Source organism: Cyprinodon variegatus, unplaced genomic scaffold, assembly GCF_000732505.1.
Source record: "Cyprinodon variegatus isolate N-32 unplaced genomic scaffold, C_variegatus-1.0 Scaffold92, whole genome shotgun sequence".
Classification (NCBI taxonomy): Eukaryota; Metazoa; Chordata; class Actinopteri; order Cyprinodontiformes; family Cyprinodontidae; genus Cyprinodon; species Cyprinodon variegatus.
Window position 1 is genome coordinate 94921 of NW_015150545.1, and position 13554 is coordinate 108474.

At 38.3% G+C, this 13554-nt stretch overlaps 1 protein-coding gene across 2 annotated transcripts in view; it reads right to left on the bottom strand.

The window, feature by feature from the left end:
- Positions 1–13554, bottom strand: part of fgf11 (fibroblast growth factor 11) — a 110174-nt gene that overhangs the window by 26434 nt on the left and 70186 nt on the right. For both annotated transcript variants that reach the window (XM_015373788.1, XM_015373789.1), the window contains exon 4: positions 5422–5525. In XM_015373788.1, the coding sequence (XP_015229274.1) occupies positions 5422–5525 (104 nt within the window). The remainder of the gene's footprint in view (positions 1–5421; positions 5526–13554) is intronic.

A 13554-nucleotide genomic window follows, 5' to 3' on the forward strand; every position in this document is an offset into this window, starting at 1 on the left:
AAGGAAGGAAGGAAGGAAGGAAGGAAGGAAGGAAGGAAGGAAGGAAGGGAAAAAAAGAAAGAAACACAACAAGACAAGAAAACTGACAGCAAAATAAAGATAAACTGTGAGGAGGAAAAGTACTTTGGTCTTTCTGTGAGTCATTATTGGTCAATGACCACTCGGGAGGGGGGTGTTTTATTTCCCAATCCTTTAAATAAGTGTTGTAATTATCTCCTTATCTGTGTGTGGCTGCAGAGGGAAACCAGCACACCACAGAGCTCCATGAAAGATTAATACAGCAGAAACGCTGCTACAAATGACAAGGCTTGTTCTAATCCAACAAAACCTCAGAAACTCAGCTTTTTAACTAAAGAAATAAAGAAAGTCAAGATGATTTGATGCATATACAGAAAAAAATCCATCAACCTCATATTTTTTTATACCTCTGTTGACTGCTTTATTTATTGTCACAAAACAAGATGTAAACTACTGTAAACGTAATGTTAGAAAGAACAACGTGGCCTCATCTTCTTCGTCCGCTCTCACTTTCATCTCAAAGGGATTTTCCCGGAGGATCCCCCCCCTCCTCCATGCTCTATCAGTGGTTATTTCCCTAAGTGAAAATGGGTCACCTTCTTCTCTGTCAGGAGAACAGCCCGGTATATTCTGACTATCTCTGTGTGTTTATCGTGTTACAAACGTTAGTATCTGTGTGTAACGGTGGATTATAAGTAATACGGTAGAAAGGGAATTTTATGAAGGTCTTTCAGAGGCCAAAAGTTTTGACTTTACTCTTAAGCTGAATTAAAAAAGCTTTTTCTTTTGTGCTGATAATCTACGTGTTTAATCTGTGAATGTAACACTTGTTATCTGGTCCTTAAGGAAATTGTTTCAGAAGATATTCTACCTATGTGAATAATTCTTAATCAACCTTGCATAACTGAGGCATTGCAAAGCAAAATCATAAACTTTGATATTTATCATGCCATCTGAGGTATGCAGAGTCTAAAAAGAATATCTTTGCATTTCTTTGAGCATTGCACCATTGTGGATTTGCTGGAATGTCCATTTCTGAGATGATTGCAAATTCTCTTTTTTTTTCCATTGTGAAATGATGGCCTTTAAACTAATAAAACATAGTAGATGTGGCTATTTAAAAGTAGATTGAACTAATTTCAATTTTCTCCCCTTTGGTTCTGTTTGTTTGTATTAACAAACATAATTAACTTACCGGTATCTACAATAAGTGTGGCATAAGACTCCATTTGACCTCCAATTTTCTGTTTTCCTTTGACACCATAGTTTCTCAATAAGATCCTGTCAGTTAGAACTTGTTCTTCTACATGCTTATCATGAGCTGTCTTTTTTCATTTAGGGTTCCTGTCAGTACTCTCTGTTACCTTGGCTCCTATCTTAGGCCAACAGGACCTGTCACGGATGAGTCCAGAAGTTTTTTCACCCTTAGGTGCCAGGGCTCATTAGATTTTAGGAAGCATTAGGTGTCTTAAACTTTCTAGAGATCACATCCCCTTTGACCCTAAATATCTTCTGGGGAGAATCCTGGACCCCCATAAAGTGACTGTATGATAGGAACAATTGCTGGGTCTTTGTCCTGTGCTGAAATTGGGTTATACACACACTGATGGTGGCAATCTACAATGTATCCACAGCTGCCCTGGGGCTCACTGAAAACAGAAGCCTGGACTTAAACCTACAACCCTCCAGTTGCAGGGCAAACTCCTTCATCCAACGCCACTGTCACCGCTATGTAAGCATGGCGTTTACCACAAGGCTACAATTTCAACCACCAGATAAAAGTCCTCAACTGATTAGCCTAACACCAAATTGATGACATGTAAAAAACAAAGAAAATTATTGCGGATATCTGTTTGTTTAGCCTTGTGTTAACACTCAGCCATACAAGTTCATCAGTTAAAATAAACATCTATTCTTTTTAGGATGATTAGGATGCCTCCTGGATGTCTCCCTGGTGAGGTCTTCCAGGCACGTCCCACCGGGAGGAGGCCTAGGGTGAGACCCAGGACACGCTGGAGGGACTAAGTTTCTTGAGTGGCCTGGGAGCGCCTTTGGATTGCCCCGGAGGAGCTGGCCCAAATGACTGAGGAGAGGGACATCTGGGCCTCCCTACTGAAGCTGCTACTCCCGCCACTCGAACCCAGATAAGTGGAAGAAGTTGGATGGATGGATAGAATGCAACTTCTCAGTCTTCTTTTCCAACCCAATTCTGGTTTGACTGGCTGCATGCAGAACAAGGTATGAAAGCTCAGCTCAGTACCAGCCTAATAGTGGCAATGCATCAGTGTGTTCTGGATTTTATTAGCAAACTATAAATATTAATTTAGTCTGATTGTGTGTGAGCTGCACCACAACTGCACAGCAAGAAGCTGGTAGAACAAGCAGAGAACATGAAAAAACATACAGCTTTGGACAGCTGATGGATGCTCTGGTTCTGTACGTATGTAAGCATAAGAAGCAATTTTCATCTTAGTGTTCATTCTGACCTGCTTTTGTTTCTGATAGAAAGCTCTTGTCTAAACGTACTAAAGTAAATGTATTGCTTTGCTTCAAAAAAGATCTCACACAGTCTTCCTGTTCACCATTATGGGAAAAAATATGCTTTCATTTGGATCCTGTTAGAGAGCGCCGATGATCTGTGCTTGAATCCACCTGTTAAATCTGAGTCTCGGCTCTGACGCATCTCCCCACACATCAATGCAGAGCGACCCTGAGGATGTTCTGTTTGAGCCCTTTCAGAGAAAACAGCATAACCAGGCTGCTGTGAGTGAGAGCAGGAACCTGTTTGATACACCAATGTTTGCTGGCATAAAACACAGTGCCTGATGATCTCACCTCAGGGCACCGTAGTAAGATAGCACAGTATACTTTGGTGTTTGAGTTAAAAGTTTTTACTGACAACTATTTAATAGCCTTTTTATTTAACACTTTACTAAAACATACTATGATGAGCAGACTGACACCACAGTAGTCAGTTTTTAAGCCTGCAGCCTATTTTCTTGAATTTGTTAAGTGGATCCAATCTAGCAATCGAACCTTTATATTCAAGATGGATTTTGTGGACAATCAGAAGCGAATTGCAGACTGCTGCAGTTCTGCAATTTGGCTGAAGGTGGCAGTATTAGTAGAAAACTCTGTAATCCCTATTTAATAAAGATTAATATAAAGATAGGATCTGCTGTTGTATTAGAAAATTCAATTATACCCTTTATAAACATATTAAGGTTATTAAGTCTGCCACTGCCAACTTATATTTATACTTCATTTAATTTAATTCAAAAATACTTAATTGATACCAAAATGGGACATTTCAGTTTCATTACACCCCATCCAAAAATATCGCTTTAGTAGGTTTTCACAAGCATTAATGAAAAATAACGATAATAATATCGTTTGTACCTACTCCTAAAGGGTAGCACCAAAAACAGAGGGAATTTACAGTGTGGCTGAATTACAGTAAATAGGACAATTACTGGAGGAAGGGGAAGTACCTGAAGAGAACCCATGCATGCATTGGTAGAACATCTCAACACATAAAGAAATGGACATGCATTTCTATTTTTTCATAATTTCTGCCACTAGTTAAAATATGCTTTACATCCAATTAGGAAGTTATTTTTAAAAGGTGAAACAGGGAAACCATATGTTGAAATGTACTTTAGTCAAAATGTTTTTATCTGCATAAACCAGATTCTAACCTTTCCTGAACAGTTCAAGTTCTTATTATAGAGTAGAGCAAGAAAGTTAACAACTTATTCTCTTTGTTTATGCCTTCTACAATCAGAATCCAAATCAGAAAATACTTTATTTTCAAGTAGTGTTTTACACATATGAAGAATTTGTTTTGGTTAAGAGATGTTACCATACTGTTAATTTAAAAAATATATAAAATACAGAATATATACATTCAGAATAAATCAAGGGATGTTCTATATAAAGAGATCCATAGAAGACAGTAACCACTAGGGGTGAGTATTGGCATGGGTTTTGCGACATGATACGTGTCAATTCAATTCAATTCAGTTTATTTTGTATAGCGCCAAATTCACAACACATGTCATCTCAAGGCACTTTAAGATTCAACCAGATCATACAGTCAAATTGATACAAAGTTTTCTATCTAAGGAAAACCAGTTGATTGCATTGACTCATTGACTCAAATACAATCCCTCACACTAAACATGCTTGTAGCGACAATGGAGAGGAAAAACTCCCTGGTGTCACGATGTGATACCATCACTATATTGCAATATCACTATATATTGTGATATAGTTCCCAGCTATCAAATTAAATGTATAGATAAAAAAGCAAGTGCTGTATATGTTCATCTGAAGACGTTGATCATTCAGTTTTTTTGGTATCCATGTTGTTTAGGGTTTGAGTCAGTCCATGTCTTCCACTCTGACTGCCTCATCTACAGACATGGAGCTGCTGCACTGCAAAACGGCTTCACAGCACTGTCTGCCAGAGGGGGGGTGCAGGGGTAGCCTATTTTTCCTCATTGTTATGGGTAAAAATGTTTTGTTATTTTAAAATTTATACTAGAAAAAGACAGATGGATTTTATTTAGAGCAGGCGAAAATCACTATATATCGCCAAAGTGATTTTTTTTCCCCGCACCCCTATTCATCACGAGCTCTTAGGAGATAGTAAACAGTCAACAGCATGTCATAAACAACACGGCTCTTTGAGAATCGGTCACTTTCACCCCACTTGAAATTTTCTAACTGCTAATAGATGTTCTTTTTTTAGTCAATGCAAGACAAGTAGCAATGTGCTTTGTAAAATTGATGAATGTGCAAACTCTGGTCGGTGGCTATAATAGCATCCCAATTATATATATGTTTTCTTTAACTAAAAGATTATAGCTTTATAATATATTAGTACTAGCAGTAAAACCAAATAGAAAGCCAGTTCACTTTACATTGTGTTTTAAAGTAGACTTGGCTGTTTGATAATGGGGAGTTCAGCTGGTGGTCATGATATGTTTTTTTGGAGATTTTTCTGATGTAGCAGAAAGGCCTGCAGTAATGATGCCATTATAGGTGTAAACGTGCATGTTGAATAGATTTCAGCATGGAATACTGGTGAGAAGTGCAGCAGCATCTTATGAGGCTATCAGTGTTCAGCCTGATATTGGACCGAGTTATTTTTGCCACGCAGACTGACTTGAAAGGCTTTCATAAGCACAGTAAATCTATGAAATATGGGAACATTACCTTTGTTGGAAGGAACCTGTATAATTTGTTGGAAAGCATGGTTCGTGACAGGGCTCATCTGAGCCAGCAGGAGTAAATGCAGCAGCGAGGGGGCAGTTTCTCCAAGCAGGGCGTGTGTAATGAAATCACATATTGGGATTTTAAAGTCTCAAGGCAACATAGTAAAATATGCTCTGACTATACCGAGGTGTAGAGGTAGCCCTCGCTGTTCATGGCGATGTAGAGCCCCGTCTTGGTGCTCTGGATGGCCACTATCCTGAGTCCCACAGGAATCAAGTTGAACTGCACTGCAGGACACAGAGAAGAACAGATGGAGTCAGGGAAGTTTTTCAACCTCATGTTGTAATGCGGCATGAAATGATCTCCCCAATACCATTTTCTTATCCAAAAAGCTCATCCATGCAAGACAAGAACTGTAGAAAGATGATTTAAAAGGAAGAGGAAAACGAACTAAGACTGAAGCCTGCTAAAACTTGAATGTGGCATTAAAGAGAATAAAGCTGCTGCACAGAGAAACAGATACTTCAGCTGAGAGCTTTACACACTCAATAAATTACAAAGTAACATCTCATGAGTCTCCTGAAAATTGAGTTTATCTTTACTGACAAAGTTAAACTCACTCTACAATAAAGTTTACTGGATCCCCTCTTTGGGAACCTTGGATTTCTGTAACTTCACAGATAAACTAATATATAATCAGAGCACAGGAAAACTTCCACAGCTTAACACACACACAATCACTTGTAGTCACAAATTTAATATGGACTGGAATCATAAATCAATGACAAAAAAAAAACCTCAACAGAACTGAACAAAATAAGTAGTAAAGAGGCACAGTAGAACAGATAAAAATAGAACGAAAAAGCAATGGAACAAAAAGAATAGAAAATATGAGAGAAGATTAGAATACAAAGAAGTAGAAAAGATGGGGAAAGAAAACATCAAATAAGATTGTAACCCATGACAACAGAAAGGCATAGCATGAAATACAAAACAACAATACAAACAGAGATAAATGCACTCTAAAAAGGAAGATGAGAAAAGAATGTAAAAACAAAAAAATAGTAAAATTAATTTAAACAAAAGAGGTTGTACAACGTTTACCACATTAGAATAAAATGAAACAGAAGACAATAAAACATGAAATAAAAAAAAATAGAACAATGATGTTAAGATTTAACAGTAGAGGTTCACATACGAGAAAGGAACTGGGACAAATAATATGAAACAGAATGTCCAAATAGAATAGAATAGAAATCTGTTTGATTCTGCTTCGATTCTCTGTATTATTTTTTGTTGCCTGTTCAATCCATTAATTACACTTTTTGTCAGCTGTGATTTTTTTTTTTTTTTTTGTAGTTTTTATATTTACTTTTTTTTTTCTTGAAATTTGATTTTTCTTTGGATTTTGAGTTTGTAAACTTCTGTTTTATGCAGTTTTTTTTTTTTTTTTCTTCTGTTCAAACTTAAACCTCTACGGCATCTATCAGGGTTCCTGTTCACATTTTGTTCCTTCATTCAACACCATCATGACAGCTCTATGGTTGAAGATCTTGTTATATTTAAATCTGCTGAGTGTAAGTCCTATAAAAAGTCCCTAACTGGATCTGACACAGTAAACTAAATGACCTTGACATTTGCAGCCTCTAGCACCCAGCTGCTCTGTCATAATGTCAAGGCAAACAGTCACCACCATAAGGCACATCAACACAGCATTATAATTTGAGACAGATTAAGTTTTACATTGTGCTGCTATACTTTTTTAATCGATAGTCATAATAATAAACAGAAAAATGGGCCAAAACAAAGACTAAAACCTGGCTAAGGATAATTATTTTAACTTAAATAGTAATGAAAATGAATTAGACTTTGTTTTGGCATCAATAAAACTTAACTGTGGGTGAAATAAATTGTTTTTTTTGTATTGGCAAAGTCAAAGATTAGATTTCTTTAATGAAGAAAAAAAATGTATTATGCAAAAAAAAAAAAACATGTATTGTTTTTATGCATCCGACTCCCAATTTAATCTCCAGCACAACTAAAATCCACATTTCTTACATTTAGAAAACGTCAGACATGGATGTTGCAAGCTAAAGGTTTAAAGTTATAATTCCACATATGCAAAATTGCCTCTGATTTTTTCATCAGAGATCCTAAAAGAACTTTACTGCATACAGTATGCTTAGTCTGCACTGTTTAAGGCTCACTCAATTGAAGTAGTTCTTATGGCAAAAGGGGTCAAACCTGTTTTCACCTTCTTAACTTCTAGCTAATTGCATTGGGTGCTACAAAACTATGTGTTAGGAATCCAGTTTGTGTGGGTTGTTTTTGGGTTTTTTTTCTCTCTCCACCACCAGGTGGTGCCCTGTCCTCATTGGGCCTCCCTGCACACTGCGGCTCGTTGGTTCATTACTGGAGGAGTATTTGAGCAGAGGACTGTCAATACCTTGACGCCAGAGTGTTTGCCAGTTTTGGGAAGCCTTCCTGTGTAACTGGATACCTGGACCCCCCATGGAAGGATTTACTGAGTACACACTGAGCAGGGGAAAACCTCCACATGATCCGTTCAAGTTCCCATCGGAAATCCAAGTGACAGTCCACTCCATAACGCCTCCGGGTCCAACGTATGTCTACCTGTCCGCTCTCCGATGAGTTTCCTCTTCTCTGGATAATCCCACACAGACTGGATTCAAGGATTGACAAGACTCCCCTCAAACACGAGTACCTCTCCAGCATAATTCAAGCCGCAGTCTCATTTCCCATGGTCCCTGAACTGATTTCTGTGATCTCCCCTTTGGACTCCAGTTTCGGTTCACCAGTTCACTGAGTTCCAGATCCAACCTCTGTTCACATTACATCAAATAAACCTGTTAAACTTTTTCCCGTGTTTTCTCAGTGGTTTCTCTGCGTGTGGGTCAGATTCCTTAAACCAATCAGGACACTATGTACTTCATTTACTTATATTCAGACCCATGTAAAGTGTGTGTTAGTACAAGTACATTGGAAAAGTGTGACTTCAGCTTTAAAACAGACAAAACTAGCTCTGTCTTATGGTTTTCCCTAAGCGCTAGGGTTTTCCCCATCCCTAAAACAATTAACAGGGTTAAAAGAAGTTATATGAGGACAAAAAGTTTACCAAAATGATTATAAAAAAAAGAATTATCTATAAACCCTAAAGCTGTACAGTATATATTTGTTAAGATAAGAAACCAGGTTGGTTTTCCAAAGTGCACCAAAAACCTGATTAAGTCCAATTGTCAATATTTCAAGCTTGCCACTTTTAAGGCGCATTGAACACAACACTGAACACAACTTCAATGAATGATAACGGAGCCTTCCTGCTCAAGCCTGCAAGTTAGATTTCTACATACATTATAGAATCCATCTCTTTCCTCCTACTTTAGTCACTAAAGAAAATAAAATCTAAACATACTTGTGCATCAGTTACAATCTTTAAGATGAACTCTCAGGGGAAATGTAAAAGTCTAATTTCTCTGAAGCTCTCTTCCACATTCCATGGTCTTAATCAACAGAAAGCACTATATCGATTAGTTTACTTACTCTCTAATGGAAGCCACCGTAATATCCATCTGTAAACTGTGTTGTTAAAACCTAATCAGTTGTAAAAGTAAACATCTGGCAACGTCTCGGATGAATGTTGAGTTATGAGACTGTCTAATAAAGTTGTCAGCTCTGTCTTTAAAATTAAACTTTTCATTTTAAACTGCAGGAATATTGGCCAATTGTTCAAACTGAATGTAAAATAATAATCGTCTGGTCTACTTTAAGACTTATGCAGTACAATTTAGTGACTAACTGCATCTTTCTTGGGGTGTTTTTAATGTTTTTTCTAGTAATCTGCTGTCCCGCCAGTCACGATGGTTGTGTGCCCAGTTTTATGGTTGAAATATTGGTAAAACCTGCACATAAATTTCAATCCAATGCCTTTTCTCTCCCTACCTTTCTTTTCTTTATCTCGAGGGCTCGACTCTTCTATTTACTCGATCGATTCCTGCATCTCAAACAGCGGGTTTCGCAAATGAACAAGGTGTCACCAAAGAGTGCGGCCGGATGACAAATAGTACAGGAACACACACACACACACATACACCAGCACACTTTCCTTTTTCTTCTTCCAGTTCTCTCTCACTCTTAGTCATCCTATCGGTGACCTCACAAAGTGCACAAACACACAAAAATTACCAATTTAACAAGGTTCTGTCGTCTCACTAAATAAAAAAAAAAATAAAAAAAAGTTGCAGAGTTGCAAAATTATTTTGAACTGAAAAGAAATACACGAAAAATGATACAAAGGAACAAAGAAAAAGCCATGTCTAAAACAGGCTACAAATTAGCATCTAAAGCCAACAACCTCATGGTTATAGAAAAAAAGAACTTTCAAAAAAATTTGCAATAATAATTTATGTGTGTTGGCTTTTGTAACTGTATGAACACTAAAGAGTTGTGTTATAAAAAATATGTACTGTTTATTATTTTTATTAGTAGTAGTAGTACCAACAACAACAATAATGAAAACCAAAGAGCCTGTGTAATAATCATTTGGACATTAGACCTGCATTAAGTTTTCTCTACCCCTATGTCTTTTTTCCTGTCTGACTCATGACCTTCCTGCGAATAACTATGTACACTCCTATCTGTCTTGCTCTGCCAGCCAGTGGCTCAGTCGTATGTATTTGCCAGCATCTGTGTAGCGTTTAATTTAACACATCTTAATTGCTACAGACATCGCATGACTAAATTTTTTTTTGTCTGACTGGATGCCAAATCAAATACATTCAGTTTTGAACACTACACAAAGCCCTTGCAAGGTTATACATCTCTTTGACGCAACATGAACTTGAACTCAGATCAAGTTTTAAAAGAGTCTTGCAAACTGAGAAAGAAGACTCGCAAACTTAAAAGGGACATTTGAAAATATAAAAAGGAGATGAACACACACATCAACACATAACAAAAATGCTGTGAAGGAGAGAAGTTTAAACAAATTTTCCGTTCCATTCAGTTTCTTTGTATAGTGCTAATTCACAGCCAGGATTTTAGCTAGGAATATTTCATAGGGTGTACACCTTGGTGTATGAAATCTTTAGGTTTTGCATGGCATAGGGGTGCGTGGGTATCCTCCCACCGTAAAATTTTGAAATGTATACTCTGAAACCCTATTTCCTGCATTTTGAGGTGGAATGCATCTAACATTTTTCTTTGTTAAATCACTGTTCTCCTGATTATGGGAAGTACAGGGGTTGGACAATGAAACCGAAACACCTGGTTTTAGACCCCAATGATTTATTAGTATGGTGTAGGGCCTCCTTTTGCGGCCAATACAGCGTCAATTCGTCTTGGGAATGACATATACAAGTCCTGCACAATGGTCAGAGAGATTTTAAGCCATTCGTCTTGCAGGATAGTGGCCAGGTCAGGACATGATGCTGGTGAAAGAAAATGTTTCCTGACTTGCTCCTCCAAAACAACCCAAAGTGGCTTAATAATATTTAGATCTGATGACAGTGCAGGCTATGGGAGATGTTCAACTTCACTTTCATGTCCATCAAACCAATCTTTCACCAGTCTTGCTGTGTGTATTGGTGCATTGTCATCCTGATACATGGCACCTCCTTCAAGATACAATGTTTGAACCATTGGATGCACATGGTCCTCCAGAATGGTTCGGTAGTCCTTGGCAGTGACGCGCCCATCTAGCACAAGTATGGGGCCAAGGGATTGCCATGATATGGCAGCCCAAACCATCACTGATCCACCCTCATGCTTCACTCTGGGCATGCAACAGTCTGGGTGGTACGCTTCTTTGGGGCTTCTCCACAACGGATGTGGGGAAAACAGTAAAGGTGGACTCATCAGAGAACAATACGTTTCACATTGTCCACAACCCAAGATTTGCGCTCCTTGCACCATTGAAACCGACGTTTGGCATTGGCACGAGTGACAAAAGGTTTGGCTATAGCAGCCCGGCCGTGTATATTGACCCTGTGGAGTCCCAACGGACAGTTTTGGTGGAAACAGGAGAATTGAGGGGCACATTTAATTCTGCGTGATTTGGGCAGCCATGGTTTCTTTTTTTTGGATACAATCCGGGTTAGCACCCGAACATCCCTTTCAGACAGCGTCCTCTTGCATCCACAGTTAATCCTGTTCGATGTGGTCCGTCCTTCTTGGTAGTATGGTGACATTATCCTGGATACCGTGGCTCTTGATACATCACAAAGACTTGTCTTGGTCACAGATGCCCCAGCAAGATGTGCACCAACAATTTGTCCTCTTTTGAACTCTGGTATTTCACCCATAATGTTGTGTGCATTGCAATATTTTGAGCAAAACTGTGCTCTTACCCTGTTAACTGGACCTTCACACTCTGCTCTTATTGGTTCAATGTGCAATTAATGAAGATTGACCACCAGGCTGGTCCAATTTAGCCATGAAACCTCCCATACTAAAATCAGAGGTGTTTCAGTTTCATTGTCCAACCCCTGTATGTGTGCTTGACTAGTGGTGGAAATTTCCTAAGGAAGATATGAGATCATTTTTAGGTAAAATATTGTATATCATAGGTTAATTCTAAACAATCAGAAAATGTAATGCTGCGTTCACACTGCAATTTGAGCAGCAAAAAGGCGTCTTCTGCTTCATTTTTAATGCTTGTACACACTAAGGTCAGATGTGTACAGATGCATCTGATGCCTCTGCTGCAGCCTTGTTCATGGCATAGAGCGGCTTTGCTATATTCACTGAGGTAAGGGTAAAAGGTAGTTTTAATGTACTTTTATGCAAGAAAGTCCACCTCAAAACCTTGTCTGTGCAGTCAGTTAATCAACATTACGATCCTAACTTGAAATTATTTTGCTGTCGGAGCCGCTCAGACCCCCACATGCTGACGGTGCGCTGGCACTGGAAATCCCCAGCAGCAGCTGGCCCGAGCCCGGTCGCCTCTTGGGGATTTCTGCTACTGTTCGTTGTGGCTGGAAGTAGAATTTAGCATTTTTCATGTACATGGCTCAAACTGCAGGCACCAGAATAATAAAAGTGAAAACATTTTGCTGGCAGGCTTTGACATTTTGAGTTATTTTAGGCGTTAATAAACAGTTTCAATGGAGTGATCATAGCTCCCTGCGTTAGCACCCTGCCAGCCTGCAGATCAGCTTCTCTGACTGATTGATGTGGCGCATCAAGCAGCAAAAATTTGATTTTTCCAACTCCAGCATTATTATGCTTGTTAAATTTTTGAAATTTGAGCTAAGTTTCCAGAGAAAAAACAGGGCGTCTTTTTACTAAAGGGCGTACAATGTGTGCCCGGACGCAATATTAGCTAAAAGCCTGTTCACAGCACACGTCATCGCAAGACACATTACAAAGACAATCACGGATATTATAGAGCGAAGCATAAATGCCCTGCGAAAACCAAAACGTACTGCAAAAATACAAAACTAGTTTGCAGCTTCCCTTGACCCGCATTTATTTTTTCTACTTGGATATTTATTCAGTTTTAATCCTTGTAAGGGCTTTTAAGTTGAAAATGAAAGAATTTAAAACGGCTTCAATTATCTGTCATATATGTTTTTTTTTGTATGTACCTGTGATTTAATTTAATGTATTACTATTCAGTATGTAACTTTGCCAGGACTACGTTTTCCTGGTTAAGCCGGGCATAAACTGTGCGATTTTTTTAAATTTGAAACGACGAAACCACACGGTTTGGTCATACAGTCACGATGTATGTTCTCACACTGTGCAGCCCAACGTTCTGATGCGATCTACAAAAAAGAAAAAAAAAATCTATATATATAGATACATATATATATATATATATAAATATATATTGTGTGTGTGTAGCTGTGTGTGTGTACACATGAATGTATGTGGTTTGTGGCAGAGCTAACCGCACAACTAGATATTAACCTCAACTATTGTGGCAGTTATAATACATAAATGTCAAGCCCCAATTCGGACACCAATAATATTGCAAACGGAAACTCAAATTTTCTCTCATGATTTAATAAAATGAAAACACCTATAAAGTGAATGACCATCATAACGCACTTTTGATTATATTTTTATAGATTGTATTTTCCTAGCCCCAATTACTTGAAGTGTGGGGGTCGTCCTTCTCTTATGGCTCACATCACTGCCTTGATAGTAAGAGTAATTCTCTCTTTTTCTTCTTACTGCTTTCTGACTGTCATTTTATTTAAATATCCTGCTTTCCTTAACAGCTTAAACAAGACTCCTAGTTTAATCAAAAGTCTTTTGAGGAAGGGGGGAGGAGGAGCAGGGCAGGGAAATGAA